The 26181-nt window shown below is 52.8% G+C and overlaps 4 protein-coding genes across 8 annotated transcripts in view; 2 read left to right on the top strand and 2 right to left on the bottom strand.

Annotated features, from left to right (window-relative positions):
- Positions 1-1641, top strand: part of DDX42 (DEAD-box helicase 42) — a 38982-nt gene extending 37341 nt beyond the window's left edge. For both annotated transcript variants that reach the window (XM_027048077.2, XM_053212267.1), the window contains one exon: positions 47-1641. In XM_027048077.2, the coding sequence (XP_026903878.1) occupies positions 47-736 (690 nt within the window). In that variant the 3' untranslated portion in view covers positions 737-1641. The remainder of the gene's footprint in view (positions 1-46) is intronic.
- On the bottom strand, positions 1191-9090 carry FTSJ3 (FtsJ RNA 2'-O-methyltransferase 3). The gene is made up of 20 exons (XM_015076406.3): positions 8869-9090; positions 8589-8694; positions 8024-8070; positions 7818-7897; positions 7264-7363; positions 6977-7171; positions 6782-6897; positions 6560-6664; positions 6371-6471; positions 6068-6148; positions 5798-5944; positions 5524-5659; positions 3994-4172; positions 3725-3845; positions 3372-3637; positions 3029-3114; positions 2840-2939; positions 2541-2724; positions 2349-2443; positions 1191-2267 (listed from the first exon to the last, which is right to left on the bottom strand). Exons 1-20 carry the CDS (start codon positions 8933-8935, stop codon positions 2075-2077), a joined length of 2505 nt encoding a protein of 834 aa, XP_014931892.1. The 5' UTR covers positions 8936-9090; the 3' UTR covers positions 1191-2074.
- A 79-nt stretch (positions 9091-9169) lies between these two features.
- PSMC5 (proteasome 26S subunit, ATPase 5) lies at positions 9170-13672 on the top strand. 2 transcript variants are annotated; one of them, XM_015076408.3, is made up of 12 exons: positions 9170-9478; positions 10041-10112; positions 11155-11224; positions 11548-11645; positions 11819-11875; positions 11948-12178; positions 12492-12618; positions 12715-12905; positions 12993-13091; positions 13175-13285; positions 13380-13466; positions 13569-13672. In XM_015076408.3, the coding sequence occupies exons 1-12, from the start codon at positions 9305-9307 to the stop codon at positions 13620-13622; spliced, it is 1371 nt and encodes a 456-aa protein (XP_014931894.2). In that variant the 5' UTR covers positions 9170-9304; the 3' UTR covers positions 13623-13672. The 2 variants fall into 2 exon arrangements, with proteins under 2 accessions (XP_014931894.2, XP_014931895.3); XM_015076409.3 differs by having other exon boundaries at positions 9418-9572.
- A 59-nt stretch (positions 13673-13731) lies between these two features.
- On the bottom strand, positions 13732-25020 carry SMARCD2 (SWI/SNF related, matrix associated, actin dependent regulator of chromatin, subfamily d, member 2). Of its 3 annotated transcripts, none has more exons than XM_053212272.1 (13): positions 24998-25020; positions 18808-18992; positions 18569-18611; positions 18300-18422; positions 17128-17283; positions 16633-16728; positions 16388-16489; positions 16084-16245; positions 15815-15912; positions 15277-15412; positions 14968-15090; positions 14734-14835; positions 13732-14657 (listed from the first exon to the last, which is right to left on the bottom strand). In XM_053212272.1, the coding sequence occupies exons 2-13, from the start codon at positions 18981-18983 to the stop codon at positions 14604-14606; spliced, it is 1371 nt and encodes a 456-aa protein (XP_053068247.1). In that variant the 5' UTR covers positions 18984-18992; positions 24998-25020; the 3' UTR covers positions 13732-14603. The 3 variants fall into 3 exon arrangements, with proteins under 3 accessions (XP_053068247.1, XP_026903880.1, XP_053068246.1); XM_027048079.2 differs by lacking the exon at positions 24998-25020 and adding an exon at positions 23389-23943; XM_053212271.1 differs by lacking the exon at positions 24998-25020 and adding an exon at positions 19738-19983.
- Positions 25021-26181: the final 1161 nt, after the last annotated feature.

The following is a 26181-nucleotide window of genomic DNA, read 5'->3' on the forward strand; positions in this document are numbered from 1 at the left end:
TTTCTTGAACCCGCTATCTTACCTACTCCTGTTGTCTCTCTTTTAGTCCCAGTACAAGAGTCACTTTGTTGCTGCCAGCTTAAGCAACCAGAAGGCAGGAAGCTCTGCTGCTGGGGCAAGTGGATGGACTAGTGCAGGGAGCTTGAATTCTGTTCCAACTAATTCAGCCCAACAGGGCCATAACAGTCCAGACAGCCCCATTGCCAGCGCCGCCAAGGGCATCCCGGGCTTTGGCAACACCGGGAACCTCAGCAGTGCTCCAGTGACCTACCCTTCCGCTGGAGCCCAGGGAGTCAACAACACAGCTTCAGGGAATAACAGCCGAGAAGGGCCTGGGGGAGGCAACGGGAAGAGAGAGAGATATACTGAAAACCGGGGTGGCAGCCGCCACAGTCACGGAGAGAGTGGCAATCGGCATGGCGACAGCCCCCGTCACGGAGATGGTGGTCGCCATGGAGATGGATACCGCTACCCAGAAAGCGGCAGCCGTCATGCTGATGGTCACCGTCACGGGGAGAACAGACATGGAGGAGGTGGAGGCCGACATGGAGAGAGCCGAGGCGCAAACGATGGTCGGAATGGTGAAAGCAGGAAAGAAGGTTGCAATCGTGAGAGCAAGGTGGACCCCAAGGTGGACAGCAAGATGGACAAGATGGACAGCAAGACAGATAAGACAGCTGACGGTTTTGCTGTCCCCGAGCCACCCAAGCGCAAGAAAAGTCGATGGGACAGTTAGAGGGTATGTGCTGAAGTGTGGAAACAATTGTCTTTAATTTTATTTTTAGAAAGATTTTTGGTAACTAGGTGTCTCAGGGCTGGGTTGGGGCCCACGGTATAAGGACCCCCTGCCCTTAGTGGATAGCTGGAGCTTGGGGACATTACCCTTTCATCTGGATCAGTTTTCAGATGTCTTCTTAGCAAGCTGCTTTGGTCCTTGGAAGCAGCGAGCGCTGGGAACTTCCTTTTGGGCTCTGGGTGAGTTGTCAAGGTCAGTTGGGAATTCCTTGGAAGAAAGGGCCTTCTAGGGCACAAAACTCACTCTAGGTTTATATTATATGTAGCGTATATTTTTTACTAAACTGTCACCTTATAAACATCTACAAATAAAATTCCTTTTCTTAGCTGTGTGGCCAGGCAGTCCCTTTTAGGAGTTGGCTTTCTGCAAACCCAACCCACTGAAGTGTTTGTTAAGAGATTTGGGGAAGCATTTTGGTGCTTCTAGACTTTGCAGGGAAGGGAGATGTCTGATTCTAAGCGGGAGTCCATGGTCAGGTTCCCCAGCCAGGTTTGTATCCAGTCCTGAGACAGGAAGCAGCAGCCGCCTGCCAGACCCAGAACCTCTGCCCTTCAAGAGGAAAAGATGATCCTGGAAACAAGACTGCTCCAGGTCTGAAGTGTTGCTAAATTTAAACAAAAACTCTGACAGCTTTTAAAGTGTCTTCTATTTCATTGTATTTTTTTTTTTTTAACTTGCCACAATGGTAGAAAAATCTTTTGCTGAAATGATTTTGATGATTTTTGTTCTATCTTGTTTATAAAAGGAAAAGAAATATACATCCTTCGAATTTTGTGACTTTGTGAAGGTTTCTTTAAGATGTGCATTCCTTTCTGCTTGCTCTAGTAAATGTTTTACTACTGGGACCTGTGGATTGTTTGTCATTTGTACTTCACAGTGAGTACATACAAAGTAGGATTTATAACAGTGTAGCACATGGTGTGAACACCCAGGTGTCTGAGTTAACGCTTAATGGGAACTAAAATGTCAGGGAAAAAAAGCACCCTGGTTTTTATTTGGATGAATGGAGGAGGATGGGGGAAGACCAGCGATACTGAGTATGCCACCCCAACGCTAACCTTAAAAAAAGTATGTGTGTTCAATACCCCCACAGGACGGATCCGAGACCAGCCTTCAGGCAGGAGGACATCTCCTCACCACGCAGGACCACCTTGAGAGTTCTAGGCACCCCACCTGTGTGTCCACCCGCTGACTGGGATGCAAACGAGACTGTAGCTGGTACCAGGGGGGCCAGAATCACCCCTCTGCGTCCTCACACTGTCTTCTCAGAAGCTCTGCTCACTTCCGTCTGTGTTTTTTCTTCTGCTCTTTCCTTTGTTGTGCTCTTTGGTCCTTCTTCATCCTTGAGTCCACCACTTTGAAATGACCTCTGACCCCAGCTGGCCGGCGCACTTTGCGGCCCACACCTTTTTTGGCTACGACATAGGTGACTTGGCGTTTCTCCCTGCCGAGCCCAGCCTTCTTGTAGAGGCTGTAAATGGAAGGAGCAGGTTCAAGGCTTCCTGCTACTTTTCAACCCCACGTACCTTTGTGGGTGATCCCTCTCCCTCACCTCCTAAGCTGAGCCACTTTCTCTCGTTCAGAGATGTCCACGGTGTTCACCACAGCCTCTGCCTTCTTCTTGGTTTGCTCCAGCTTCTTTAGCATCTGTCGGGCGGGGGGGGGGGGGGGGGTAGGTGCTCAGTGAGACCTTTTCCCAGCTCCCTTCCCTGCACTCAGGCAGCCCCACTATTTACCCTCCTACCCTCCGTTTCTTTCTGGCTTTGGCCTCAGCAACTTTCTTGATGGGACGCGCATTGATTTCCTGCCAGCGTCTGCGGTAGCGTTCTACCTCCTTCTTGTCAATGGGCAGCTGCCGTACCCTGTGCTGCTTTTCCTCCTGCACAAACCACTCCGGAAGCTCTCCCTCCTCCTCGTTAAACGTATACCTAAGCAGAAAGAGAACAGCAGCCCTGAGGACCCCTCCAGGCTTCCTAAAGCAGAAATCACCCCCTTACCCACCCCCTGTCAGGGCCACTTCTCATGACTTTCTGGCCCTCTTACCTGCTGAAGGAATCATCTATGAGGTCTCGTTTAGCCTTTTTGGAAGAAGCAATGATAGCACCTAGGGCAAGGCCTTCAGGGTCTAGTATCCTACGTTTCACTAGAGAGAAAAAGGGACAATGTCAAAGCCTCCTTCCCAACACGGAAACTTCCAACGTCGCCTCCCATTCCATAAGGCGTGGAGCTCACTTGGGTCCTCGATGGGCACAATCTCAAACCCGTCTTCATCTGACTTAGGCCCACAGCTTCGCTTCTTTCCATGCTTTGGTTCCCAACTGCAGAAGGGGGACAATCATGTACTGTTCTGCCATTCCCCAGACCCACTCCTGCCTCACACCTCAACCACGCTTCCTATTTAAGACTTGAACTTCTAAAAACACCCTCCCAGGCCATACCGCACACCACTTAAATCAGAACCGTTGGTACTTCTTAAAACTCACGGTCTACAGCCAAAGCTGAAAACCCCGAACGTGGAGAAACGGTCACAACCACTGCTTTTTCATCCCTTCTCCCGTCACCTGCAGGCACTCACCTCTCCCCATCCTCACTGCTGCTGCTCTCGCTGTCTGAGCTGCCATCTCTTTCTTCCCCGCCAGGCCCACTGGCGGCCTCTGCCTCGGACGGAGCCCCTGCCCCTGCTGGATCCTTCTCCTGGCACGGGGGAGGTTTTTCCTCGGTCTTCAAACTGGAAGGAGGTGGCAGCTGCTGCCGCCCCTTCCGATGGCTCTCATACAACAGCTGCGCTTGACTGATCTCCAGGGCCTCATCCGCATCATCCTCAAGCCCACTGAAGCCATCCTGTGATTGAGAAGGGGAATATTCAAGCCGCCTTTCTCCCAGGGAATGCTCATTCCCTATCTTTCTGGGCTGCCAACCTCTTCTTACCTTAGAGAACCACAGACTGGCTTGTTCTTCCCGCAGTACCGTCCTTTCCTCCAGCGGTACCAGCAGCGGATTCTCCTCTTCTTCCTCTTTGTCACCATCTTCTACTTCAGCAAATCGTACACTGCAGACCCAAGGAGAATGGGTGGAGGATGGGTGCCCCGGAGGACCTGCTCCCTGACACCCTCTGGCAATCCCTACGGCCAGCTGTGCTTCAAAACTCACGCTGAGGGGGTCAGTACTCCCTCCTGCACGCACACCGCCGCCCTTACCGCTTTTGGTCCTTTAGACGCGGAGATCCTCCAACTCCCGCCAGCTCCTCTGGATCCAAGTCACTGTCCAGAGATGTGTCGTCATCCTCGACATCTGATACATAGATGTCATCCCTTGGCACATCAGACAGAAATGTGTCCGCAGCACTCATATCCCCTTGTGTTACCTCCTCTAACAACTAGAGTTTGACAGAAACAAAGAGATCAAGGGTACTCCTAAGGAACATACTACTGCTTCCCCCCGCCCAGCTGTGTTAGCAGAGCTTGAAAATACGCTGTGGCAAATACAGAGAAGTGACAGGACTAAATGTTTCACACCTCCCGTTCTGGACCAGGCCACTATCCCACGCGCTGTCTTCCAATAGTACCAGAAATAAATTTTAAAAAACACCCCAAAGCCTATATATAACATCAAATGTTAAAATAGTCTGAAACGCTGGTTATTCTTTAAAAATTACTCTTTCAGAAAGCACATCGCCTTCTGAAAATAAATCTACGAGTTTTGTTTCCACGGAATAAAAGAGCCCAGGCAACATACATCTAACAAGAATGATTTCAGTTACAAACTCAACCTCAAAATCCATTTTCCTAATGACAAAGCTAGCTGTTCTTGCGAGTTTACCACATTAGCAGTGATTATACCTAAACCCTCTTTCGATTCGTCCCCAAAACCCTGGTCAGTAGGTTCTATTATTCTTTCACAGATAAGGAAACTAAGGCAAAGAACTACTCTGGCAGTCTGCTCCAGAACCACCGTGCTCTCTCCCTCCTGCACTTGTACCAAAGATGACCTGGTTTCCCTTCCCACAAGGGCCACAAAAGTTCACTGTGCTTGTTGATGCTGCTTTTATGATGGAAAAGCAGGTTCTCCAGTATTTGGCAGAAAGCACCACCTAGCAGCCTATGGCGTTAAGGTGCTAACTTGGTCTTGGTGAACGGAAGAAGGCTGTCCTCCTCCGAAGGAAACCATCACGCGTCCTGGTATCCCAGTTACCCTGGCTGCATCTACTAGCACCTAAGCTTACTGCAAAGAGCGTCTCTTAGTTCTAATATTCTAGTTCTATGAGAATAAATGCACATCCTACTCATAAACGTTCCTGAGTTTATCATTTTAAACGTCCTTAAACATTACTTATTTTTTTTTATCGTGCAAGCAGGGGAGGGGCAGAGAGAGAATGTGAAGTGGGCTCTGAGCTGTCAGCACAGAGCCTGATGCGGGGCTCAAACTCACAAAGCCCAAGATCATGACCTGAGCCCAAGTTGGACGCTCAACCGACCGAGCCACCCAGGTGCCCCTAATCTTGTCATTTTAGTCGTAGGTTTCTTCCTGGCTTTTCAGGCACAAAGCTCTGGGTTCTTTCCCCCGTCTCCTCTCCCCAAAAATGAGGCCCCTCTCATTTTATGGGTGAACACAGCAAACGTGAGCCATGAACATTCAGCACACTTAAAACAGACATTCACTGCCCCCCACGTCCAAATACCTAATGAGATCATTCGCTCTCCTCAGTGTGCCCTAACCCCAACCCTCACCTGGTGACCCCGGATGGTGCGCAGGGAGAACATGCCAGTCTCCCCCTCATCTGCAATAGAAACCCCAGGAAGGTCCATCTTCAGCTCCACACGCTCCCGCTGTTTTCTCTGCTCACGCAGCAGCTTCTTTTTCTTCCTGAGGGGACGGACAATTGAGGAATCCTGCCTGCCCAGCTCTAAAGGTTCCCCATCTGTGCCTTCACCCCCTCCTCCAGCTTCACACACCGAGGCGCTCCGCAGTGGGGCTCCCCAAACGCCTCCCCACTCCCCTCACCTCTTTAATTCCGCCACCTCCTGGGCCTTCATCTCCGCCAGGGTCCGGTCAAGTTGCTCCTCCTCTTCTTCCTCCTTCGAGGGCTGCCGCACAGTCCCGGCTGTTGACTCTTCATCAGCCTCCGCCTCTTCCTCTCCCGAGCTGAGACTGACCACGGGGTCCAAGCGCTTATTTTCTCAACACACTTCCCCACCAACTTTGCTTATTTTCTCAACATGCTTCCCCACCAACACACAGTCAACACCTACCCTGGTCTAATTCCCTCCTCACCTGATGTCCATTGCCTTCGCCTGCTCTTTCAGCTTCTTGGCCACGTGCCGCCGAAGCTTCGTTCTCCAGTTCAGTAGGGACCTGCCCCAGAAATACCGTTACTGACCCTGCCGTTTCCCTCTTCGTCCCTGCCCCCTTTTTAGCCCCGCCCTCCCAATCTCTAGCACAGCAGCATCCTGTTCCCAGAAATCCGATGCTTGCTGAATTGCTCAAATGCCTTGAGGAAGAAACCGCTGCTGCGTCTTCAAAGGCCTTTCCCTGCCTTTGGGGCTCCTGGCACCTATGCCCGCCCCTACCACACACCTAAGTTCCTTGCGCCCTAGCACTTTGATGTCCTGACAGCAGGCCCGCACATCCTCAGTGGTGGCTGGATGCTGTGCCAACTCTTCATCATCTAGCAAGATCTGTTTGGGAGTAAGGAAAGGAATCGGGAGATTTGGGGCTCACGTTTCTGAGGCTTCCTTCAAATTTCCCTCAAATCTCAGGACTCACTTCGCTGGCTTTGGAGAGGAAGTCAACAGGGTTGGCAGCTCGGAGAAAGTCGGTGACTGAAGTTCGGTGATAAAGGGTGAGGTCGCCCTCAGCATAGCCTTCAGCCTTAGGGAGGGAAATAAAGAAAGTTAAAAAGGCCCTTCTAAGCTGTCTATAAGAACCACCAGGCCCAACCTCCCCTGAGTTCCAGAACCTGAGAGTGGTCCCATTCCCCAATCACACCTTTGGCTTCTTCTTAGTCACCAATTCGGTAACAGTCTTGGCCTGAACTTCAATCTCCTTGAAGGCAAATTTGGGGTCAAAGAATTTACTGTCAACCTTGTCAGGAGCCAGGAATCCTAAGACGATACGATATATAAGCAAGTGTGCTTTGGCAGCTAAGAAACCGAGTCACGAGAACAAAAATGCGATGCCCACCCTGGCAGACTACAAAGATCTCCGCAGATTCATGGCGGGAGGCTTGGGGCTTAGTGGCCTGGACACGGCGAAAGAGCTGCTGGAAGATCCACAGTAGGGGCTGATAGTCACGAGAGCGAAAAACCTTTGTGATAAAGCAGCCACCGCGGGCCAGAAAATCACAAGCCAAACGCAGAGCCATCAGTGTCAAGTGGGCTGTGGGAAAGAGACAATTAGCTGAGGACCTCTGCAGCCTGAGAGGGCTTGCCCACCTCCACTCTCCTCTCCAGGCCCCCCACTCTTGGCACCTTGTGAATAAGCATCGTGGACCCAGCTAGCCCCAACGTTGGGGGCCCCATCATTGAGCACAACATCAACTTTCCAGGTCTTCAGCTCCTTCTTCAGGGCCTACAGAGAAGAAGAGGGACTAGAGCAACAGGAACACAGAAATGGCTATGAACGGGGTCTCTGGTCCAGTGATTTGTCTACCCAGTCACTTGCTGAATGCCCACAATGGGCCCAATACTGTGCCAAGCATAGGACACACAATGATAAAAATGTATAATAGTAACATAACAACAACACATCTTCAAGGGAGTTACATTCTACTAGGAAGCCTACTGGAAGAGATTTCAATGATATCTCTGCACTTCCAATTCTAAACACCTCATTCCTGATTAAAATAAAACCTGCAGTGGAGACTAACCATATCACGAGCCTTGTCACACAGAATGTGCAGACACTGCTCAAGGCATGTTACAAAGAAAAAAGCTTGCGTTCAGGGGATCTGGGTAGTGAGAAGTCAGATGTGGCTACGTGCATGTAAACCAGAGACAGAGAGAGACAGAGAGATTCCTATTACCTGCCTACAGCGTTCTGTTGTGATGTCCTCCTGGAGTGTCACCACATTGGGAAGAGGCTTGATTGGAACCAGGTCCACTCCTGGAAGAAATCAGGTCAGAGAATTCCAAAAGCCTGCCTCAAGCAGGAAGAAAGAAAACAGAGAACACAATCAGTATCTCACACTCCCACCCCTTTAAACCCTCAGGAGGGCCACCTGTTACTCACCCACAATAAGGCTGGATACAGGCATAAACTTAGCAGCCACCTGCAACCTATTAAAGAATAATAATGATTGGGGCGCCTGGGTGGCGCAGTCGGTTAAGCGTCCGACTTCAGCTCAGGTCATGATCTTGCGGTCCGTGAGTTCGAGCCCCGCGTCAGGCTCTGGGCTGATGGCTCGGAGCCTGGAGCCTGCTTCCGATTCTGTGTCTCCTTCTCTCTCTGCCCCTCCCCCCTTCATTCTCTGTCTCTGTCTCAAAAATAAATAAATGTTAAAAAAAATTCAATAAAAAAAAGAATAATAACGATTAAAATAATCCAAGACCGTTCCTTTTCCTCTCTTGACAATGTGAACTCTCACCATGTGTATTAGAACCGCTATCAGGTGCACTGGCCAGAACACGTAAAATACACGTTTCAAACCTCTTCTCTGCGACCTACGTCTACAATAGAGAAGTTTGAGGCTGATATCGTTACCGCATTCCTCCCTCCCCCAATGCAACTCTCAGTCATTCAAGGCCGGAAACCAAGGAACAGCCATGAAGAGCCACAGGTACCGGCTGTTACTCACCATCCCCCTGGCGCAGCACACAGGTCCAGCAAGGCTCGGGCTTTCTGCAGGAACTGAAAGCGGCGATTTAACTGGATCAGCTTGAAAGCAGAGCGGGAGCGGTAACCTGGGGGCACCGACAAAACGTTAAACTCGGCGGGGCGTTTTCCCAGGAGTTCTGCGGTCTCACAACCCACCACCCGGTCTTCTAAATTCAAACTCAATATTCGGAAAGGGGCGAATCGAAAAGGTCATTCGTTCGCTCCCTCCCTTGGTGGCAACGGCGCGGGCCTTGACTCACCAGTCTCCTTCGCCAGATGATAGAACTTGTCCTTCCGGCTCTTCCCGACTTTGCCTTTCTTGCCCATGGTGGAACGGGGTATGTGGGAGTAACGTCACTCAATCTGGAAACAAGGTAGAAATCGAAAAGCCTCTTCCCGAAGCGCTACAGTCCACTTCGGTGCGGCAAACACCTACCCCCACCACCTTTTTCACTACTCGGGTAGCGGCACACGTGGGCAGCACACGTACTTCCGCTTCCGCTTGCGTCGCTTGCGTCCCCGGCTCCAAGTGTCCGCCATTTTGAGCGTGGCCTCAAGTAGTGTAAATTGGAAGTTGGGGCCAGAGGAACAGATTAGCTGAATTAAAACTGAGTTCCTAGGGAGCAAAATTTAGGAATTCTGTGGCCTCTTCATCCCTTTCCAAAGCGCCTGACCTTGCGTAGCCACCTTCCCATCATGGCCTCTGTTTTTGTAAACTTCTCGCCGCACAACCCGCCCATTGACCCGGAACTCTTCTCTGCCAGGGTTGTCGGGCCCCTAACCCCTGTTTCTGCGCCTGCGCGCCAAGGCGGCTCAGATGCCGGCCGTCTCTGCGGGAGAGGGAAGATGGCGCTTGACGGACCGGAGCAGGTATGGCGGCTGCGGCGGCCGGGCGGGGACTGGGGGCTCGATGCGAAGAAGGCGTGATCCGAGGTGGACTGCCAGCTGGGGGCAAGAGGGTCGGGTGAGTCGGGGTTGGGCGGACCAATCCAGAGGGGGCCCTGCCTGGGACTGGATCTGCTGTGTCAGTGCCGCCCCCGGCGGGTAAGGGCCAGGAGAGGAAGACAAGACCCCGTGGAAGCCAGAGTGGGTGAGGGGAAGGGTGGGAACGGAAACCGGCCCGTCCGCGAGTCGCAGGAGGCAGGGCCCCCGATCCTCCTGGTGACTCCGCTTGTAAGTAATGATACCTCGGGTTTCTATAGCGCTTGATTCGTTACAAAGCACTCCCGTGTATGTTGTCTCTTGATCCTCCTGAAAGTCTTATGAGGTAGGCGGCATTCTTATTCTGCTTTTAGTTTAGTCATGGGGAGTGGAGGGTTCTAAAGAGATGGACTGAGAAATTCGAACCCAAATCATTCCTCCAAAGTCCGGGCTGGAAATGGGATTTTCCCTTGGATTTTTGGCCTTTTTAATAATTACACTGTGTCTTCAGATGGAGCTGGAAGAGGGAAAAGCAGGCAGTGGACTCCGCCAATATTATCTGTCCAAGATTGAAGAATTGCAGGTGAGGACGGACTCCAGAGGTCCAGAGGCATCCCCCTTCTAGGTAGAAAGGGGATGAAGGATTGATGGAGCATGTGTCTACCAATCCATATTATTCCCCTGGGGGCGCAGTGGAAGAAATAACTAGTCAACCATAACAAGTATACAAGTTGTCTCTGGTTTCTCTTCACTCTCACCCCTTTGAAAGTAATCAATATTCAGTTTATTATACATCGTGAAGAGTCAAATTTTAACCTAAAAGGTTCCTTTTAGCCAAAGATCGTTCTTTTTAGAAGAAGCCTGAACGAGTGGGTTTCTTATATAAGAGAAGACATAAGCTCAGGAAAGATTTAGCACACTGGGGTTGGGGCAGGGTGAGAGGAGGAGGGCAGACAATTGCCCAGTCTGTATAATGCTGATTCCATGGGACTGAATGAAAATTGGGCAACCCAGAGCTCTAGCCTACAGATGGAGCAAGAACTACAGCAATAAGGAAAATATTGAAGGAAAATGTTGAAGGACAACCACAAGGACAATTTCTGAACTCTTGGTACTTTTGCAGCTATCAGGTTTATCATTTTTGAAGTGCTTTTACAGGTGATTTCGTTTGTTCTTCATGATGGTCCTGAAAAGAGGCAGGATAGGTGATGTTATCCATGTGTACTTACAGTTTGGTAACAGACCTTTTAAATGGCTTTCCTTAGCCTTATCTACCTATTGGCAGCAGTGGGGTTAGAATTTAGCCTTCTGACCCAATGATCTTTTCACTCTACCATGTTATTGACCCATGAGAAATTAACTATGACAGCCAGCTGTAACATTTCTCCATTAGGGCTTATTATTCCTGGACCAGCATTAGGACAGCTAGCCTGTTTTGAGGCCTGCCCTTGGTCCCAGGGGGGAATCTTGGAAGAAAGGATAGCGTTATTAGGATCATGTTAGACAATCTGTAACGTTCAGGTGCCTTGTACTCTTCTGTCACTCTGCTCATACTAGCCTTGAGGATCTTGGCCAAGAGTTGAATCTTCTAATATTTTCTGTTCTATGTTTCTTATCCTCCACAGCTGATTGTGAATGACAAGAGCCAGAATCTCCGGAGGCTGCAGGCACAGAGGAATGAGCTCAATGCGAAAGGTGAGGAGGAAAAGATGGGAAGACTATATGGGCATTTTGTCCGAGGTCTGATTGTTCAGATTTCCCTAAATTGAGACTTCACATTTGGTGCTTATTGTTTTCTCCTAGAGTCCAAGGTCGTGCTTTGCACTGTCATATGGTTGTTCATGCGCATGCCTCTCCTGAGCTCCATTGTAACTCCCTTGAAGACCTAAGTTTTGACTTTCTTTTTGTGGTCTTTCTTCCAAAACTTTAAAATGGTGCTTAATTCACGCATCCTGAGTTGACTCATGGGAGAGGGGACACCAAAGCAGCTGAGTGACCCCTGACTCTTTCCCATCCAGTTCGCCTACTGCGGGAAGAGCTACAGCTGCTGCAGGAACAGGGCTCCTATGTAGGGGAAGTAGTCCGGGCCATGGATAAGAAGAAAGTGTTGGTTAAGGTAAAGGCACCATGGCCCCCAGGAAGCAGCCCAATGCCCAGGGCGTTCCCATACCTTTGTGTGTAGCCTTGCCGGGACACCGGTTACTGTTCTTTTAGGACTCCTAGGTCTTCCTGGGCAAGGTGGGTGGTTTAGTGGCCGTCAGGAAAGGTCACGAGCCCTCGTTTCTTTAGGTGCATCCCGAAGGCAAGTTTGTCGTAGATGTGGACAAGAACATCGACATCAACGATGTGAGTGTGGCGTGTGGGGGTTTGGGGTCAGCTCTCCCCACAACACTTGCTGACGTCTCTCCTCCCGCCCAGGTGACACCCAATTGCCGAGTCGCTCTAAGAAACGACAGCTACACTCTGCACAAGATATTGCCCAACAAGGTAGACCCCCTGGTGTCACTGATGATGGTGGAGAAAGTGCCAGATTCAACCTATGAGATGATCGGTGGACTGGACAAGCAGATAAAGGAGATCAAAGAAGTGATCGAGCTGCCTGTCAAGCATCCTGAGCTCTTTGAAGCGCTGGGCATTGCACAGCCCAAGGTGAGAAGCAAGGCTTCTGTGGGAGGGCCCTGCTGTTACTGTTCGTCCTGTCCCGGCCAGAGTGAGCACAGGGCTCAGGACAGACTGGACCCCGCTTAAGCTGGCCCTCCCTGTGGAAGAGGGGCTGGGGGAGAGGGCTGCCACAGCAGCACTGAGGTGGTTCAGAAAGAAGCTTTATGAGGGACCTTGGCATTTGGTACTTACGCTCCTAGCATCTAGTGTGAGACCTAGCCCAGAGCGAGCGCTCAGGAAATGTTCACGGAGTGTGGTGTGGGGGCTGGCTTCTGCCCTGAGTTCTCCCGTTTCTCTCTAGGGGGTGCTGCTATATGGGCCCCCAGGCACTGGGAAGACACTGTTGGCCCGGGCTGTGGCTCATCATACAGACTGTACCTTTATTCGTGTCTCTGGCTCTGAATTGGTACAGAAATTCATCGGGGAAGGTAACTGACTAGACACCTGAAAACGAAGAAGCGAGTGGGGGGAAGTGAGGGTAGGGAACTCATTGCCTCCTTAACGCCCACCTGGCCTCTGCACAGGGGCAAGAATGGTGAGGGAGCTGTTTGTCATGGCACGAGAACATGCTCCTTCTATCATCTTCATGGATGAAATCGACTCCATTGGCTCCTCACGGCTGGAGGGGGGTTCCGGAGGGGACAGTGAGGTGCAGCGCACAATGCTGGAGCTGCTCAACCAGCTGGATGGCTTTGAGGCCACCAAGAATATCAAGGTGAGGTGGTGTCCAAGGAAAGGCCCTGGGTGAGGTGAGCCGGAGGAAGGGCTCGGTTGATGCCACCACGCCGCTTTCTCCACTCAGGTTATCATGGCTACTAACAGGATTGACATCCTGGACTCGGCGCTGCTCCGCCCTGGGCGCATCGACAGGAAAATTGAATTCCCACCCCCCAATGAGGAGGTTTGTGACGGGCAGCACCGGGAGCGGCTCCGGCTGTGGGGGGGGAGGCCACAGGGCTCAGCCTTTTCCTCTCTCTTCTCTAGGCCCGGCTGGACATTTTGAAGATTCATTCTCGGAAAATGAACCTGACCCGGGGGATCAACCTGCGGAAGATTGCTGAGCTCATGCCTGGAGCGTCAGGGGCTGAAGTAAAGGTAATCGGAGAGCCCGAGTTGAAAGGGGCAGAGCCAGAAAGGTCCGAGTTCGAGGGCATACGGCAACAGTGCCTGGCTTCCTTTCTCTGCTCAGGGCGTGTGCACCGAAGCTGGCATGTATGCCCTGCGGGAGCGGCGAGTCCACGTCACGCAGGAGGACTTTGAGATGGCAGTGGCCAAGGTACAGGCCCCTACCTTCCGGCCTTTGTGGACGGGGTCTCTGGAGCAGTGGGAAGAGAGCGTGTGTCGGCTCAGTTTGTAACCTAATGCCTTCTCCCTCCAGGTCATGCAGAAGGACAGCGAGAAAAACATGTCTATCAAGAAGCTATGGAAGTGAAGCGGTGGTCTTTTGTGTGGCTCCTTCAAATAAAGCTCTGCAGGACAAGCTCTTAAGGACTTCGGTCTGTTAATGCGTGGCCACACCGTTCAATGACCAAGTCTGGGTATCACCGATAAACAAGGATTTATTTGGAAATTTCCAAACCTGCCAGAAGTGGCGCCTGCCAAGCCCTGGGGTCCGCCCTCCCTACCGAGTTCCAAAGGGCAACAACGGTTCTCCCCACCTCCCCCTCCACCGCTCACGCACACCCGTACCTCAGGCCATGCCAGAGAACTGGAGTCCCCTCCAAGGAGGCTCTACCACCCTGGGCCCAAGAGCTGGGGTGGCCGCCCTCTGGCATCCCAGGAGATGATGGCGGCCAGAGCCGCTTGCATAGATTGAGGAAAGAAGATAAGGAAGGAGGCACCAAACAGGGCTCCCTGAAAACCCCAACTTACCCCTGTACAAAAAAAGTGGCTCCCGCATAGAAAAACCTGCTTCCCAAATAGTGCAAATACCCAAAGGAAAGGAAAAAACCAGCAGCAAGACTGCGCTGGTAGGAATGGCAAAGAACTTTGGTTTAGAAAGGCCAGGAAGAGTGTGAGCTGTGCCCCTCTTCCTCACCCAGCTCCTCGGAGCCAGCACTGATGCTAGCTCCGAGGGGGTCTGTAAACAAGCAAAGCTGGCGGGCCTGGTTCTGAAGTCTCCATTGCAATGTCAAACTACAGCCTCCAGCGGACCTACTTGGGCCTGCCTGCCTGCAGGGAGCAGAGGAGGCATCTGTTCTGAACCCATTTAAAGCCGAAGTGTAAAGTAAATATAAGGCTTCGGGGACCAAGCAACAAGGAATCCTATCACTACATTTACGAAACTACAGCTGGGGAACACAGGGTGACAGCAGACACCCTTCACCCCATCCTTAGCCTACGTGTCTGTGGCCCCAGAGGGTGGTCCCCTTCCAGGTGGAGGTGGAGGTGGGGGGGGGGGGTCCCTGAGCAGTTAGGTCAGGCGGATTCCCAGCACCTGTTCCAGTTCTTGCCTTCGCTGCTGCACCTGGAGAAAGGAGAGACCGGTGGCTCAGGCCTCTGCCACTTGCAGCCTCAAGAGGGCACACAGGGCAGAGCCTCACCTTGGCAAAGATGTGCCTCCCCACTGCTTCCTGGGCCCAGGGCTGGTGGTAGAAAGCAGCTCGTCTCTCTTCCTCAGGATTCCCAATCACATCAGTGATGATCTGCAGAGAGCCAGGAGGAGAGCTGTATGCAGTGCCATTCCCACCCCTGCGAGCAGAAGTAGTGACGGGGAGGGGGTAAAAGTCCCCCCAGGGCTTAGCATGGGATCAACCTCCTCAGGAGGAGGACCACACCTTCAGATCTCGGCGCTGAGATCGGAGCCACTCCTGGATGAAGTCCTGAGGGTCAGTGCTAAAGCTGAGCATGAAATCCCTCTGGGTCTTCAGCTGGTTGATGGACTCAATGGTCTCATGGATCTGGAGAAAGGAGTACGTGTGTCAGACTGGTCCCCACTCTTAGCATGTCCTGTTTCCAGGCCTAACCCCAAAGGACTCAGAGCAAGATCCCTTCCCAAGGTGCTACATGTACAGAAATGTCCCCCAACACAGCCTACCCACCCTCATCTTGGGTCCCTGAGGAGGCTGGGAAGGCAGAGGGCCCACCTTGACATCAAGGGAGGCAATCTCCTGTTGATTGGTGGTGGAGGCCAGAAAATTGCTCATCTGGGCCTTGAGTGGGTCGTCTACCTCCACATCAATGTCATAACACGCTGTCTTCTTCTGGTCATTAGGGTCTACGCTGTAGGCAGGACACAGGAGGGGAGGGGTCAGCACACAGCTACGTTCATCCCACCCACCAGGGCCAAACCTGCACATGCTCAGGTAGCAAGAAACCAAACCTGCTGCTTTTCTTTGGTTTTACATCAAGCCGAAAGTAAACGGTTTTTGTTCTTAACGTATAAGGCTTTTTGTTTCTAATGTTTTATTTATTTTTGAGAGCGTGAGAAAGAGCATGTGAGCAGGGGAGGGGCAGAGAAAGAGAGGGAGACAGGATCCAAAAAGCAGGCTCTGCACCGCTGTCCGTGAATTCATGAAATCATGACCTACGCCAAAGGCGGACGCTTAACCCACTGAGCCACCCAGGCGCCCCAAGGTAAATGGCTCTTCAAAGAGCCTTCCCATTCCCCCCCCTTCCATTTACCTAATGACGTGGTTGATGACAATGGGGTCTGGATGCTGCAGCAATCCAGCCAGCTTCATGGGAATCTCCGAGAAACGAAGTCGGCCACAACTGAAGATCTAGGGAGAGTACCAAAGGCCTGGTGATGCCTTGGAGGGCACAGAGGGAAATGGGCCATCCCAGGGTCAGTGTGGAGAATGTGGCCAAGAACAAGCCCCGCAGGGAGGTGAAGCAGTGGGCAGGGCAAGGGCCACGAGACAAGGGGGTGGGGGGGATGGCCGCCAGCTCACCTGGCGAAAGTAACGGTTGCAATTGATGTACTCCCGCTCGTGCCCGTCCTGCAGCTGGTTGTGTTTGATATAAAGCCACAGGGCCTGCATGATGGCGGCCCTGGTCTGTGTGTGCACCCCTAGCAGCCTTGCCAGTCGGGGGTCCAACTTGTACTGGGGAGGCTGGAGATAGACAGAGGGGAGTCAGGGGGGTGTGGTCTTGTGAGAAACCAAAGTGGAAGGATCGGGCAGGACAGAAAGGGTTTACCACGGGAACCGGCTCTCCTCCCCCAGATGACTCCCTGGGGCCCCAGACATTTGTCACCTGATGATCCAGCATGAGCAGGAGGGTGCACTTGACGTTAAGGTCTCCAGGCCGTTTCACCTGGAAGCCATCAGTCTCCTGGGTGGTGGGCATCCGGTGCCACTGGCAGGGAGGAGGGGAGCAGACCTCATCACCAAGGGAGTGGGGCCGGAGCACACACACCTCGTCCTCTACAGGACCGACGCCACTTCTCTGCCCACCCAGCGTGTCAGCCTGTGCTCCCCACGCCCCAGGACCACTCTTACCTCCACCAGGTGGTTGTCAGGCCCGTACAGTTCCTTGTCCAGCTCAATGACGAGGCTCTTAAAGAATGAAGAAAACTTCCTCTTCTGTTTGCTAGGCTGGGGAACAGTAACGGGTGTGAGTTGGGGGTGCTGCTGACCTCTCAACCTAACCTAGGCTAAGCCCCCAAAAAAGTACTATTTCCATCCTGCATCTCAGGGTAGTGAGACTTTTGGGCCCCGAAGGAAGCAAGGAGACAGGGCAAAATGAGGCGCCGGATGCAGGGAAAGGACTCTGGGTGCACCCTGCTGGCAGCCAAAGAGGACTGAATTAGAAAGGGGTACCCCTTCTTCAAGACACTTCACTGCCACCCGCAGGATAGCTCTTGTAACCACCATACAAATCTTCAAGCTCTGGCTTGGAGCTGTGACCCAGCAATGCCCTCTCCCTCAGGCAGGACTTCACTCTTGAGCCCACACAGGCCACCTCCCCTCCAGACACCACCTCTCCCAACTCACATCATCCAGCAGTTTTCCCTCCACTCGGAGTTCCCAGGAAGCCACCTTGTCCCCTGCTGGGGTTCCCCCGGGGGTCCCTGCGTTTCCTGCATTATCACCTTCTGCTTTGCTGGGACTGAATGTATTAGAAATATAGATCCGCAGCTTTCGTTTTTGCTAAAGGGAGAAAGACAACCAGCTAGAGGTGGGCCAACACGTTGGAAAACAATGCTACCCAATCTTTGTCTGAACCCACTCGACCTCAATACTGAATGCTGTCTAGGGGCCAGGTACCTTGTTAGGTACCGGAAATCGGGAGTAGGAAATCCCAGTCCCAGACTTCAGAGAACTCACAACTACGGAGGAGAGAGAGGCACTACTGACAACTCCAACACAGTGCAATTGGTGGTGTTGACAGGTGCGCACAGGGTGCTATCGGGCAAGTTGGAAGCTTCCAGCACACATTTTACACGAAACTCAAACACTGGCCCCAAAGTATTCTGGCCTCTGGAAAGCTTTTACCACTCAGGGGATTATTCTAGATTATTATCTTTAAACCAGGGGAGTGTGTGCATGGAGGTAGGAACTACGCTTATCCATCTCTAGTCTTGCCCTGCAAACTTCTGACTGTGATCCGTAAGGTTTACATCTTAAATGACTCAGGAGGCACATACATAGATAAATGTCTGAAACAAAACATCATTAAACAATACTTTTACTACTATGGTAAGTATTATACTACTGTGAAGTATTATAATTTCTACTATTTTATATTTTGTTAAAAACAGGCTGGGCCTGGGGCACCTGGGTGGCTCAGTTGGTTAAAGCTTCTGACTTCGGCTCAGGTCATGGTCCCATAGTTGACAAGTTCAAGCCCTGGATCAGGCTGTGTGCTCATACCTCAGGGCCCGGAGCCTGCTTCGGATTCTGTGTCTCCGTCTCTCTCTGCCCCTCCCCCACTCACACTCTGTCCCTCATTTCTCTCAAAAACGAATAAAAACATTAAAAAATTAAAAAAAAAAACAAACATGCTGGCCCCACCACATTAAATTGAGTTCATGTTCCACTAATGGGCTGCATCCTGCAGTGTGAGAAATCACAGACCCATGCTTTGCAGACCCAGGCCGGAACACAACATCAGGGGGAGGCAGAGAAGTCTGGGAAGGCCCAGGACTGGCCGGGGCTGCACACACCGTCAGAGGCTTTTTGATGGCCTCTTGGATCTCCATCCGCTTTCGGGCAATGGTCTGGTCCAGCTTCCGCTCAAAAGCCAAAAGATCCATATACGCCTGAGACTCTGGGACAAGTTCCCGAATCTAGAAGAAGAGAGGAATTCATTAGTTTGTTTCAGCTGCAGCTCTGGCTCCTTGCTCGGCTATCCCAGAGTTGGGGGAACCTGACTGTACCCGCAGCCTGCCAGCCACTGGGTAAGGCCTCCTAGGCCCCCACCCAACATACTCACTCGCTGAGGTAGAACCTTATCTGCCATCTTCCTCCTCTTTAACCTGGGGAGGACAGAAACCCATTTAAGGGGTCAATGGTCCAAAACACCTCCCCCTCCCTTCCCCCTCCAGTCCCTAGGACCCTCCCCCAGAAGAACCAGGAGTCTCCCTCAGTCATTAGAGCGCTTAGGACAGAAGGAACTGCTCTGTTACCACCAGAGCTGTGCCAGGCAGAGCAGGGGAAACAAGATGGTCTTACCCCCGGCGCTGGGCCGGCATTGGATGCTGGGCCTGGGGCACCAGCAGGCGTTTTCGGAACGGGTCCATCATGGTGGGTGGCATGCCAGGTCGAAGTGGAGCAGCTGTGCCAAATGGGGAGCCGGCAGGGGGCCCCACCTGCAAGCCAGCCATGGGCATCCGGCTCCCTGGTGACATACCGGGCCGCTGGAAGAAGCAAGCCAATGGGGGTGCATAGGTCAGCGGCAGAGCCCCACGGGGCCCATAGCCCATTCCCTCCATCCCTCTCCTGGGCTGGGTCTGGCCCTGAGCAGCACACCGCAGAGCCCCGCTTGGAGGACCAGGAACAAAGGGGAGCAGGTGCCCAAGAGCAGAAATGTAAACCACACCTGCCCCGCCCCCTTCAACCACCCTGGCGTCAGTGCCAGCAAATGAGGCCTGCCAGAGTCTGGGGTGGGCAGGAGAGTCCTGCCTGCGAGGGAAGGGCCCGCAGGAGTGTTTTGGGGCCCACTGCCACCTTCCAGCCCGAGCGCACGACGCCCTGCTCCCTGGAACCAGCCGGCTCTAAGACACTCCCGACACCATCGCATGATCCCACCAAGCACTCCTATCTACTTCCTTCCCCAGCTGGAGACAGAAGCATGGCCTGGGGGCAGTGTCACAGCCAGGTGGAAGGGTGCAGTGTGATATGAGCAGGCAAGGCCCCAACATCCATCTCCTGGCACCAGCCTAGTGGTGTGACTAAAGGGAGGAAGACAGTCCAATGGGCTGGCGAGCCTATCAGGCAGGGGCACCCTAGGTGAGCAAGCCACAACAGGATGGGCCGGAGCATGTCCCAACCGGTACGGGTGGCCTCGGGTACGGTACAGAGACCATCTGGTCACCATATGGCCCCTATTCACAACCCAGAACTGGACCCTTCTCTCCACCTCCCTACTGCCCTGTTCCCTACCCCTATGCCGAGAGACCCCAAGAGGAAAGCTGTGGCTCCTGTGTGGCCTATCAGAGAGCGGCTGGCACCCGGGCTCTGTCCGAGGTCCGTGCACCACCTGGCGGCTGGGGCTGTTGGGTGCTTAACTCAGCCCTCACGATCCCAAACTGGAGAACGGAGGGAAGATTATGCAAGATCAGTCATAGGGTCACCAGGAGCCCGGGTTACAGAAACGGCTTCTGTAGAAGTCTGCAGAAGGATTTCCCACTGAGGTCCAGCTCCCCAACATTTCTGAGAGTAACCCTGGCCCCCCCCCCCCCCCCCCCCGCCTCCCCCTCCATAGCTGCTGCCTGCAAGGCCTGTTTGGCAGCTCTGCTTTGCACACACTGTCCCTGGCAGCTTCACAGGGCTGGCCCCAGGGCCCAGATTATGCAACCAGCACAACTACCCCACCAAGCCAGGCTAGGTGGGGACTTGCACCAAATCAGAGAACCTCCTACCCCCAGCCCGGTATCATGGAGATGAGAATTTTCCCCCCACTTTTTCATCTAGCGCCAAACTCATGTTCTCAGCACAGAGGGTCAGACTCCTGACCAGAGGGAGAGATGAAGAAAAGTGACCCAGAGATGTAGGGAAGGGCAAAGGGGGAGTAGGGTGGGAAAAGCCCTCTGGGGGATGGAGTTGAACGTGGGGGACTCTGGGCTTCAGGAGGCCTGCGTGAAGAGATTTGTCCAAGCTGCTGAAAGGCAAAGGACAGCCTGTTTCTCGGCCTTAATGAGCCATGGCCAGAGATTACAGGAAACAAACTCAGTGTGGCCACAGCTGTAAACCCAGGCTCCAGACACGCTAGACATATTTTCCCCACCCTGAACATGAGCCAGAGAGCAAGAACAGCTGGAGCAGTGGGACCTGCACAGAGTGAGACAGGGCCCTGAGGTCCCCAAGAAGCCACTCACTAGGACTTTCACAAAACCTCCTCGGCACCACCCATCCCTCCTAGGCAGGTGCTCTTGTAGCAGGAAGTCCCCAGTCAAGGCTGCAGGGGCAGGGCCTGGAATAGGCCCCTCCCAGACATCTGCTCCAAACTTCCCAGGCGCAGGGCCCCCAGCTCACCCCAGGCCCCAGGCTTCTCCCAAGAGGGAGAAGAGGCCCAGGGGAAGGTTGCTTAGTCCCAGCTTAGTCTTGCCAAGCTCCACACCTGCTCTTTGAAGCACCAGTAACTCCTCTTCAAAATAAAAACCCCAAGAGTTTAAAAAAAAAAAAAAAAAAATACAAAGCCCAGGTCAGGCCTCTCAGGCTCTATAAGTCCCTCGCCTGCAGTTGAGCGAGGTAGGCCTGGCTCAGTGCCCTGAACCTCGGAAGTGTGCAACAACGTCCTCTCCCTAGCCCAGCAGCAGCCCACGACCTAAGTGTGATTCTACCTCCACCACCCAGGACAGCAGCGGCGCGTGGCTGGGCCTGGTGCTGCTGTCTCCAGAGAGCACACACACAGCCCTGCCTCAAAGCCTGTGGCCCTGGCGCTCCTGGTGGCCGGGCCTAGGAGAAGAGAACATACCCCTCCCTAACTAGAAAATATTTTGAACTCTGGAGTGAACCCAACAATCTGTGTTTCTTTGGGTTTTGTTTTTCCTTAAGCTCCTCTGTTGAGTATGATCCACAGCTAGAACTCCTTCCACTGTGTGGAGGGAGATGGGTCGTCACTTCCCTTCTTTCATTGGCTCCCCTACTTGCCCAACTTGGGCCCTGAAACCCTTGCTCTTCTAGCTCACCCCATGTGCTCTGACAGGAACCCCTTTGCTCCTGAGATCTCAAGTCCCATCTCCTGATGTCACACAACTGGACTTGGAAAGAGGCCAAGCAAGATCTTCCTCAAACTTAGCCAGAGTGAACTGGGTCCTCCCTCTCCCTTTCTACCTCTAATGCCCCTCCCCAGAAGAAGAGGAGGCAATGAAAAGCTGGTGGGCTAGAAAGCCTGGGGAAGCAGAAGCTCAGTGCCTTCCCCTTGGTTCCCAACCCTAGCAGCCTGGGACTACCCAGCCAGCCAGCCAGCCAAACCTTGCCACTGGCCCTAGTCCACTCCCTACGTATGGTTGTGGAATTCATTTTCTCAGGGGCATTCCACAGGCCACAGTGCCCATGGGTTTCCAGCAAAGGAAATGGAGAGGCTCCTATCTGTTCCTTAGATCCTTCTCAGGCCAAAGGCCCACAAGGAGGCTCCAAGGCCAGCCCTCAGCTAGGTAGCCCAGGGGCTGGAATGGAATGACTGATGCAGGGACCCCTCAGCAACACCTTGGAGCCGTGAATCCCCATGTGGGAAAGCAAGATGGGAGTGGTTGGGACCAGGTCTATCTCTGTCAATACCCAGACCCTTTTTCTTTACAGGGAGGAGTGAGAATGAGGAGTTAGAGGGAAAAATCACTCCTCAGTTAAGAATCTCTTTAGAAAGTGAGGGCCCAAGGCTCATGGGTAGGGGAGGAATGCATATCCTACTCCATGAGGATCCATTTTTGGAGGCTCTACCTGGAGATAACAGAGTAAGCCCCAGCTTCCTTGGGAGATTAGCAAAGAAGCCAGTGCCAAATGCTGGGGCACACAGGTTGGGTGGAATATAGCCATGTCAGAACTTAAAGTCTAAATAAAAGTGGAGAGGGAGTGGGGAAAAGGACAGGCACAATTCCTAAGCATTCTGGGGTAACCAGAAACAATGCACTTGGCGGGGACTGATGAGCAGGATCCTCATACTGTATGAGTTCCTCATACACTGACCCTAAGGATGAAGTCTCTGCTTCTCAATGGCCTTTGAAGCTGCAACCTGAGAAGCTCTCTCTTTGAAGCCAAACTCCAAAGGAGTCAGGACAGAACTCTTTGAACAACTCTCACAGGCTCCTCCAGCCCCAGACCATCAGGGCTCAGTGGAGCCTCTCTGCTCCTGCAGACTAATCAACTCCTGGACACTATGACACCAGGCAGGAAGCCAAAAAGAGAGTCTGCCCAGAATGGGCTGGGTTTTCCGCCTTCCTCAGGCCCCGCCACCACCATCTGTGGTCGAACCCAGAACCATCCCATGCAAGGGCTCCTGGGCCTGACCAGTAGACCCTGCCTGGCATAGATTGGAATCCTCTTCCTCTATCTTCTACCTCCCATGCCTGGGAAGCCAGGCCCTTCTTCCTCCTCATCAGCAGCTGGGAACCATCTCAGACTCGCTAGAACTCTGCCAGTTCCCAACTAGAAAAAAAAACAAAACAGCGCAGACTTGGAGTGGGACCAAGGCCAATGCAGGGTAACCCTGGTTTCTCAGTGAGGGCCCTTTTGCAAAACTTTCTCAGCACTTCCCAGAACCCCCTACCCTAGGATCTACACTAGCATTCTCAACCCAGTCGCCTACAACTCACTTGCTCCAACTCCTCCATCTCTCAGTTACTCAGAATCCCGGTTCCAAGAAAGCCTCCAGGCCCTTCCAACCGCTTCAAACCCTCCACCCCAGAATCGTTCTTACCCTCTCCCCCAACTGCCCCACCACCCGGCCTTGCCCTCCTCCCAGTCCCGTGCACTCCGCACGCTGGGCCCCTGTGCCCTCTGTCCGTCGGCTGCCCCGGGGCCCTCACTCGAGGCCCCAGTAGCTCCATGCCCCGGGCGTGCTCGCGGCGCCGCCTGCCCATCCGCGCTCCTCACCTGGTACTGCGCTGCGGGGCCCGCGGGGCCCATGGGGCGGAAGGCGGCGGCCCCGGGACCCCCCACACCTCCAGCCGGTCCTGGCCCCCTGAGCGCCGGTCCGGGCAGCATGCCGGGTCCCGCTGGCGGAGGCGGCGCCCCCAGAGCCGCGGCAACTGCGCCGCCGCCAGGACTCAGCGGAGGCAGCGGGAACCCGCCCGCGACACGGCCCGACATCGCTCCGTCCCGTCCGGCGGTGTCGCGATCCGGGCTCCGGGCTCCGTGTCGAGTCCGCTCCGCGATCCGTGATCCGGGACTTTCCGATCTAAATTCCGGGTTCTGGGGTTTGTTGATCCGGGTTCCGGGATTTCCTAGTCCAAGACCTCGAGTTCCCCACAGACCCGGTTTGGGGCAGGGCCGATCCTGATTCCGGTCCTGCCCGGGGAATTCCGGATCCGGGATCTGCTGCAGGCCCGCCTGCCGCCCGCGGCCTCCGGAGGTTTGGCCGACAGAGTCCAGTTACCCAGAGGCGGCAACTAACTCCCTGCCCCGCCCAAACAAGCCCAGCGCTAGGCCCCACCTATACCCAGCGGCCCAATGCCAGGATGCCTCCTCAAATCCCGCCCATCGCGAGACCCGCCCCTGACGGGCACCGCCCCTAACCGTCAGCCCCCAGAGCCACGCCCACACCCCTTGGACCAGCCCTTGGCCGGAGAGGCGGGGGCGAAAAGCTGCGCAGGAAGCGCTGTGCAAGGCGCGGGGTCAGGGGTCGAAGGTCACTTAGGGCTTCAACAGAGAATGGGTAGTTGCTGAGAGCTCCCAGGTGTAGCCGACTCCCCGAGATACCTAGTTACACTCTCTGAAAATAGTTTTCTCGAGTCGCCTTCCTACATTTTCAGCATTAAAGACAACACAGAGCTGTTCTCTGGGGCAGAAGAGCCTCCAACTTTTGACTTTGTTTAAAAGCCCATCCTGGTGGCTCAGAGCTGCCAAGGGATACCAGCTGCCCCAGACCCGATCCAGCTGTGTGAAGGGTTGACTTGGCCAAGATCCGAGTTCTTTTTGCATATTTTTAACGTGCTCTGCCTCACTTTAAGGAAGCCTAGTACTTTACTCCACAGGAAATGTTTCTAGTGGGTGGAAATTTGCATTATGAGAAACCTCCCTGTAGTTAAATAAGGTTTTTTTCTCCAGGATTTATAGTACTTAATTGAAAAAAATGCAATACCTTTTCAGAAGCCACTGTCCTGTATCATAAAGTATTCAAAATAAAGTGCTTCAGCTGTGTCAGACAGCCTACCTTCTGGTCGTCTGGGATTTTCTCCCCATGATCTAGACCAGTGCTTCTTAAACTTCAATGAGCAAAAGAAACATCTGGGGCTCTTGTTCAAAATGCAGATGATGATTCAGTACGTTTGGGGTCTGAGACAGGGCTTAAGCTTCAGCATTTCTAACAAGCTCCAAAAGCAATGCTGTTGCTACTCAGACAACAGTTTTGAGCAGCCAAGATAGATTTTCACTATATAAATTCTCTGCTTTGTTTTCACCCCTAACAAAGTCTTGCACCATAGTACCCAGATCCTCTTCATAGTACAGTTCTCCACCCTTTTTAGAAATCAGTTCTGCTCACCTGTACTTGCTGGTGTCTTTCCTCCAGTGATGAACCCTACTTTGCTGTTGCTTTCCTGCCTCTGGGTCTTCTCAGAGATCATGCTCCTCCTTCCGCCTTTGGGTTCACTGCCAGTCTCAGAACAGGCCACTGAAATTGTTACAGTCATTGAATCAGGGCCCCTCTCCACCCCTGTAAAGTGCGTAAAGAATTCATGATAATGTAATTAGTACCCATTTCAAGACTTTCAAGCTTGTTCCAAGGAGTCTGAGGGAGCAGTAGGGGCAAATCCCCTGGGGAGCTATTCTAAACTATCCCTTCTAGCCACCCCCACTAAACAACACACGTACACAATCCAATGGCTTCCAGTATTATATTTTAAGAATAAGGTTCCCAGGGGTGACTGGGTGGCTCAGTCAGTTAAGCAACAGACTTCAGCTTAGGCATTATCTCTTGGCTCAAGAGTTCGAGCCCTGCATCAGGCTCTGCATTAAGGGTGTGGAGCCTGCTTAGAATTCTCCCTCCCTCCCTCCCTCCCTCTCTCTCTCTCTCTCTCTCTCTCTCTCTCCCCCCTCCCCCCCCCCGCCCTCTCTCTGCCCCTTTCCCATGCACACTTGCATGCTCTCTCTTTCAAAATAAACTTAAAAAAATAAGCCTCCCAGTATTATACACCTGAAACTAATAGAACACTGTATGTTAATTATACTGGAATTTAAATTTACAGAAAAATAATAGAATAAGCCTGCCAAGTAATTCTGATACAACCTGCCTTGTAGAGAACCTTTACACTAGAAAACAGACAAGCTAATAAGTGCATTTAAAAAAGAGATAAGGGGCAGCTGCCTGGCTTAGTCAGTAGAGCATACGACTCTCGATCTTGGGTCATGAGTTCGAGCCCTGTACTGGGTGTAAAGATAACTTAAAAAATAAAATCGGAGAGTAGAGCACAATCGGTGGCTCAGTGGGTTGAGCATCCAACTCTTGATTTTGGCTTGGGTCATGATCCAGGGTCATGGGATCCTTACTGAGTGTGGAGCCTGCTTGGGCTAGTCTCTCTCTCTCTCTCTCTCTCTCTCTCTCTCTCTCTCTCTCTCTCAAAAAAAAAAAAAAAATCTTTTAATGGGGGCACCTGGGTGGCTCAGTCAGTTAAGCATCCAACTTCAGCTCAGGTCATGATCCCATGGTTTGTGAGTTCCAGCCCCACG

Source organism: Acinonyx jubatus, chromosome E1 (assembly GCF_027475565.1).
Source record: "Acinonyx jubatus isolate Ajub_Pintada_27869175 chromosome E1, VMU_Ajub_asm_v1.0, whole genome shotgun sequence".
Lineage (NCBI taxonomy): Eukaryota > Metazoa > Chordata > Mammalia > Carnivora > Felidae > Acinonyx > Acinonyx jubatus.

Coding starts and splice junctions, on each gene's coding strand:
- FTSJ3 (XM_015076406.3), bottom strand. CDS start 8,935: ATGGGCAAGAAAGGCAAAGTCGGGAAGAGCCGGAAGGACAAGTTCTAT. Junction 5,660..5,797: donor GAGGTGGCGGAATTAAAGAG/GTGAGGGGAGTG, acceptor CCGTCCCCTCAG/GAAGAAAAAGAAGCTGCTGC. Junction 2,725..2,839: donor ATAGATGATTCCTTCAGCAG/GTAAGAGGGCCA, acceptor CTTTCTGCTTAG/GTATACGTTTAACGAGGAGG.
- PSMC5 (XM_015076408.3), top strand. CDS start 9,305: ATGGCCTCTGTTTTTGTAAACTTCTCGCCGCACAACCCGCCCATTGAC. Junction 9,479..10,040: donor CGCTTGACGGACCGGAGCAG/GTATGGCGGCTG, acceptor CTGTGTCTTCAG/ATGGAGCTGGAAGAGGGAAA. Junction 13,092..13,174: donor TCCCACCCCCCAATGAGGAG/GTTTGTGACGGG, acceptor TCTCTTCTCTAG/GCCCGGCTGGACATTTTGAA.
- SMARCD2 (XM_027048079.2), bottom strand. CDS start 23,604: ATGTCGGGCCGTGTCGCGGGCGGGTTCCCGCTGCCTCCGCTGAGTCCT. Junction 18,612..18,807: donor ATGCCGGCCCAGCGCCGGGG/GTAAGACCATCT, acceptor TGTCCTCCCCAG/GTTAAAGAGGAGGAAGATGG. Junction 16,729..17,127: donor AGGGAAAACTGCTGGATGAT/GTGAGTTGGGAG, acceptor ACTGTTCCCCAG/CCTAGCAAACAGAAGAGGAA.